This window comes from Phoenix dactylifera, chromosome 3 (assembly GCF_009389715.1).
Source record: "Phoenix dactylifera cultivar Barhee BC4 chromosome 3, palm_55x_up_171113_PBpolish2nd_filt_p, whole genome shotgun sequence".
Taxonomy (NCBI): Eukaryota; Viridiplantae; Streptophyta; class Magnoliopsida; order Arecales; family Arecaceae; genus Phoenix; species Phoenix dactylifera.
Window position 1 is genome coordinate 911,238 of NC_052394.1, and position 5,338 is coordinate 916,575.

At 45.1% G+C, this 5,338-nt stretch overlaps 1 protein-coding gene across 1 annotated transcript; it reads right to left on the reverse strand.

Annotated features, from left to right (window-relative positions):
- Positions 1-1,202: 1,202 nt before the first annotated feature.
- On the reverse strand, positions 1,203-4,138 carry LOC103698363 (laccase-10-like). The gene is given in 7 exon segments (XM_039124155.1): positions 1,203-1,629; positions 1,777-2,008; positions 2,010-2,748; positions 3,026-3,149; positions 3,309-3,553; positions 3,680-3,831; positions 3,926-4,138. Coding segments are annotated over 7 exon segments (1,734 nt in total). The 5' UTR covers positions 4,037-4,138; the 3' UTR covers positions 1,203-1,498.
- Positions 4,139-5,338: the final 1,200 nt, after the last annotated feature.

A 5,338-nucleotide genomic window follows, 5' to 3' on the forward strand; every position in this document is an offset into this window, starting at 1 on the left:
TTGGAAGCAAAATATCAATCGGATCAAAACCTCTACAACATATTTGATTGGTCCATACGCTTACATACATGAACAATTTTAACTTTAATGCACAAAGGTACAAGACATGCTTTCGAATAGAATAAGAGAAATGCCTTGCTAACAAACTTTGCTGTGCGAAATATTATAGGCATCTAGAATAAAAAGGCACATTCCAATTAACAAGGGGACTACCATGCACATGATGCTTATTTTTGCGAAGGTAAATCTTAAAGTTCTAGTAGACTTTGTCAAAACAATTTTTTCGCTAATTAAGAGAAGCAAACGATCGTCGTGTCTCTTATCAAAAGTTGGGAGAAACCTTGGCCCTCTAATATAGTAATCTTATGCTGTAAAACACATCCAATAGCTCGAAAAGCCGGTTGGTTCCTATAGTTAGCAAGAATAATTATTCACTACTAGCTGCATGCATAGACAGACCAAGTTGTCTAGGAATTCTCATTGGAGGCCTTGAGATATACATACATCCACACACACTTAGATGTATGCGTGTATATATATATATATATATGCCAATGTAAGGCCAAACCGCTTTTGACGTCTACATTGACTTTCCTCTGGAATTTCTCTTGCACCTATGACCAAATTTCGTGCCATGTTTCTTTGCGTGCCTTTCACTAGTCATCTTGGTGGGCAATCTATATAACCTCCACACGAATCTCACCGTTCTCTTGAGTGGATTCCTCTTATGGAGCTCTAGTTATACGGGTGCCTTTACGCCGGCTATGCTATTGCATTCTTTGGGTAATCGTTGAGCAGCAAAAGGCCTCTCAACCGAATCTATGAAACCTTATTCAAAAAAACCGTATCCGGTTGCAGGTGAGTATACATGAGAGAGAGCGAGCGAGAGAGTCAAGGCACACTCGGACATGCCAATGTGGAAAAACAAAAAGATGCAAAGGATGCACACGAAAGGTCGCCATATAGATACGATTCGGTTGCTGCACCTAACGTCTCACCTCGTAGTAGTAGATAGGGTCTACTGCTAGTTGTGACACAGAGGTAGGCGGTTGGTCTCGGTTCTCTCCTGCTGGAGTTGCGCCATCTTGTCCACAACCACCTGGCGATGCTAATGCGTGCCCAGGGCTCACCCAACGAGTTATCGAGCTAGCTCGTCTAAATCTTGAACTGCTTAAGCTGTAAATGTTTGCTCATTAAAAGAATACAGGAGAAACAATTGAAGACATCTTTTATTGTTTGAGAAGCTAAGAATTACAAAAGGATAAGAAAGAAAGAAATAGAGAAAGAAACGAATGCATGCCATCCAATTGATGGCATGCGTATTTCCCTTACAAAACAAGCGCGTCACTTTGTCCTGCATGAGTTAATTCCAGAAGCCACGCTCAAATGAAACCCTTTTATGATCGGTTGGTAACAAAGAAGAGCGGATTAGTTACAGCAAAAAAATGCACCAAATTAAGAAGAGTAAGGGATCCTGAAGAGGTGGTCGAAGGTAGGTCTAGCACTTGGGAAGATCGGACGGTGGAGGCAGCAGCTTCTGACTGGGGAGCGGTCCATCGTTCACCACCCACGCCATCCTCAAGCCCCAGACCGTGTGCACGTCCAGGTGGCAGTGCATGAACCATACACCTGTCACAACGAAGTCATTCTCGGTCATCTTGGACTCATAGCTCATGGCATGGCCCATCCACAGCCCAAAACAATTAAATCCCAGAGGCCTCGTCATCATTAATTAATAGATATACTAATAATCGATCAGGTAATTCATTGACTCACCGGGGTTGTCGGCCCGGAATCGGATGGCGACCCAGCCGCCAGCCGGCACTCCGACCGTGTTCCTCTCGATTGGGTCTGCAAGATTGAACTTGGCCGGGTCCTTTGCCGGGTCGTAGTTCCCGAATCCTTGGCCCACCACGAAGAAGTTGAAGCCATGCAGGTGCAATGGGTGGCTCTCGATCCCCTGGATGCTGGTGTCCTGCATGACAAGCTCCACGCTCGCGTTGAAAGGGGAGCACCACCAGCTTGGTCCCGTTGGTGACGAAGGAGTTGTTTGGGGGAGTCCCCGTGTAGTTGAAGGGGAAGGGAGGATTGCTCGGGAAGTCGGTCGTGTACACCCCCTTCGACTGCCCGAAGAAGTGGGCCTGCAGGAGGGCGGTGCTCGGCAACGCGAAGGAGATGTTGTTCACGCTGGCAGCAAATTTCGTGCCATTGGGACCTTGGCAGGTCTGGTTCGTCGGGCATGGGCTTGTTCCGAGGCCTACCGTGAAGTAGAACCGTCTGTCCACGGTCTGCGGCACGTTCGCCGGGAACTGAGCGTTTGCCAAGCTACGTAGCTTGCCGGTGAAGTTTGCGGCGAAGGCGGTGTCGTTGAGTGATGGTAGAGTCGGTCTCGAGAGTGTGAGGTTCTTGGATGGAGTTGAGGGGGAGGAAACGCCGGGTGGTAGGTATTCGAGGAGGCCGGCGGTGGTGGTGTTGTCGAAGGCTCCGAGACCGGTGGCGTAGGGCCTGGCGGCCATGAGGAAGCTGGCGCAGGGGAGGCTGGGCTTGGTTTGGAGGAGAACGTTGGTGGTTTGGCCTGGCGTGATGAGGATGATGTCGGTCTTGAAGGGCTTCGTGTAGATGGCGTCGACATCGACGACGGTGAGCGTGTGGTTGGCGATGCTGAAGAAGAGCTCGTCGTTGAGTGCAGCGTTGACCATGCGGAGGAGGTACGTCTTCCCGGGCTTCACCTTCAGCTTAAACGTATCTGCTTATATGCATGAAAACAAACAAACAAACAAAAAAGGTTACAGAATCCTCGGTGACGAGATATTTAGAAAGATGAATAGGATTCTTGATAATCCAATGCTTGGATTACCTTTCAGAGTCGTAAGGGTCCATATATCCTGGTTGATATTTAATTAGTTTGTTGATGAGTGCTTAATATATAGCGGTTTAGGACTTCAGGTTGGTTAAGCCCTTGCACCCATTCATGCATGCTAGCTAATTAAATCACTTTAGGTCTGGATTAGAATTAGTATACCTTTTTGAACAATTGTACAAGGGACCGGGGAGCCCGTTAATGGTGTAAGCATCGGAGACATTGGGGCCTGCACCTGTCTGTAGAGCCTGAGCTATTACTGCCTCAGGATCAGTATTAAACCACTCTCCTGTGATTAATCCAAAAGGCCAAGTTTTTTTGTCAGTAACATTATTACTTCGAGCAGCAGATTAATCTTGCAAAGAAAAAAAAATGGTTAAGTATGTTAATGATCTCGTGGATCAATTTCATCAGTGCATGATTTGACAAGAATTAGCTTGGTCATTACCAAACATAATAGGGATTTCCTTGTATGGTTTGGCGAAAGGGTAGGGAACCCCACGTTTAGGAAGGATGATGATGGGCCCGTAGAGGGTGACCCTCATCCAAGAAATGTGGGCATGCCAAAAGAGTGTCCCTCTTTGGCCCACGATCGTGAAGTTGTAGACATAGCTTTGGCCTGTCTGTATCGGGCACTGGGTAACATATGCCGGTCCATCTGCCCATCCAGTTTGTATCTGCCGAACTCCATGCCTGTCAAACAAACGAAGCAATAGCCCAAGTCATAGATAGTTAACTCACGGCAACAACGTAATTCTGTCATCTTCCTATAATACAAGTTATACTAGTAATGATAAACCTCTTGAGTGAATACATTACCAGTGAATGGTGACATTGTTCTTGACATGGTTGACGACCCTAACGATCACACGATCGCCCTCTCTTGCGACAATTTTAGGCCCGGGGAACTCTCCATTCACCGTCACGATGCTCCTGGTGTGGCACAGTCGCGTAACATTTTTCCTTTGTATCTAGAGAAGCAATTCAAAAACATGCAAACCATTAGCCAGCCGCATCGCAATTATATAATGCAACTCTTCATCTGGAACAAGTTAAGTAGCCTACGTCGAATTTGTAGTGCCTTGTTATGCTCGCGAGCGAAAGCTCCGGGAGTGCTAAGAGGGTGCCCAAGACTAGAAGTAAGGTGGCCATGGAGATGGTCGAAGCAGCCTCCATCTCACCTAATCACCCCTCCCCTACCTATTGACAATGAGAAGCTAGAAAGATTAATGGGAGATGCTAGTTGGAATCCTCCTCAAATTTTGGCGCAGAGGTCATGGAAGGATGGGAGGTCATATATATAGTGGTGTGTTTGGTTGATTAGGTAATGACATGATTAAATATAATACAGGCGCATTCACTTTGGCATCCTTTTTTTTAACTCGACAGTGGAGTCTTGTCGGGTTCGCCTGAGAGTTGGGTCGAGCTGAATTTTAGAGTGCTGTTAAAGTATGACTGTCTTTTTAAGCGATCTGTTTCCTCGGTTGCATTGCCAAAACCACCCTTCTTATACTAAATTATATCATTAATCTTGTTGAATCCATCATCTAACGGCCGATTTCCCTTCCATTGGTAGCTCAGGGCCACTTTAATGGCCCGGCCACCTACACTAAGTTTCAACGTCGCAGGGATCAAGATGGAACTTATGCTTTTGTTCACAAAAATGGACTTACTGTGTTACGGACCCTAGAAGCTGGTTAGGTGCCCTGCCGCCATCCCGCTTCTTTCATGGCATCTCAATGGATGTGGCTCACAGTCACAGATTGACCTTTGGAATTGATAGCACTTTGTTTCAACAATTCACTTGAGATCAAAGGGACCCATGACATGTACATGTCAGGCAATGGATGTACACATGTTAAAAATTCAACAGGAGCAGCAATGCGATCCTAGAAGCTTCATTGCACCTAACTCGTTTCTATGAGCCTGATTTCTTACGAGAACTTTTTAATTCCCAAAGAAGAAGAAGAAAAAAAGGTTTTTTCTCAAAATAACCAGTTCTCATAAACTCTCCTGGCTAGGCGTATCTACAAATAATTTTTACTGCAAAAAGTGCATCTAAACCAGCTTTCTAGGATTCACCTTTAATCTAGGTTTTATGCATGACCATGAAACAAATATGAACACCGATCGAATCATTAGTTCAATTCTCTGCAAGTTTCAACAAGAAAGTTCCAAAAACGTATCCTGGTAGGCATTTTAGTTAACGGGCTATCTGTTTATGAATAGGATTTGGGAATTATAATGTGATAATATATGTTGCCGTAAACTAATTCGAGATAGATTAGAAAATAAGTACAAATAGTAGCTTGCTGGCTTAGCAAAATCATGCTACGACATGAATAAATATGAAGTACTTATTCTTGTGGTGTATAGAACGTGCGATGCATGTCCTTCGATGTTAATTTAATTCCTTGTTCCCATGACTTCTGATTCATCAAGCATTGCATCTGTATCTTAAAATCTTCCATGCGAATA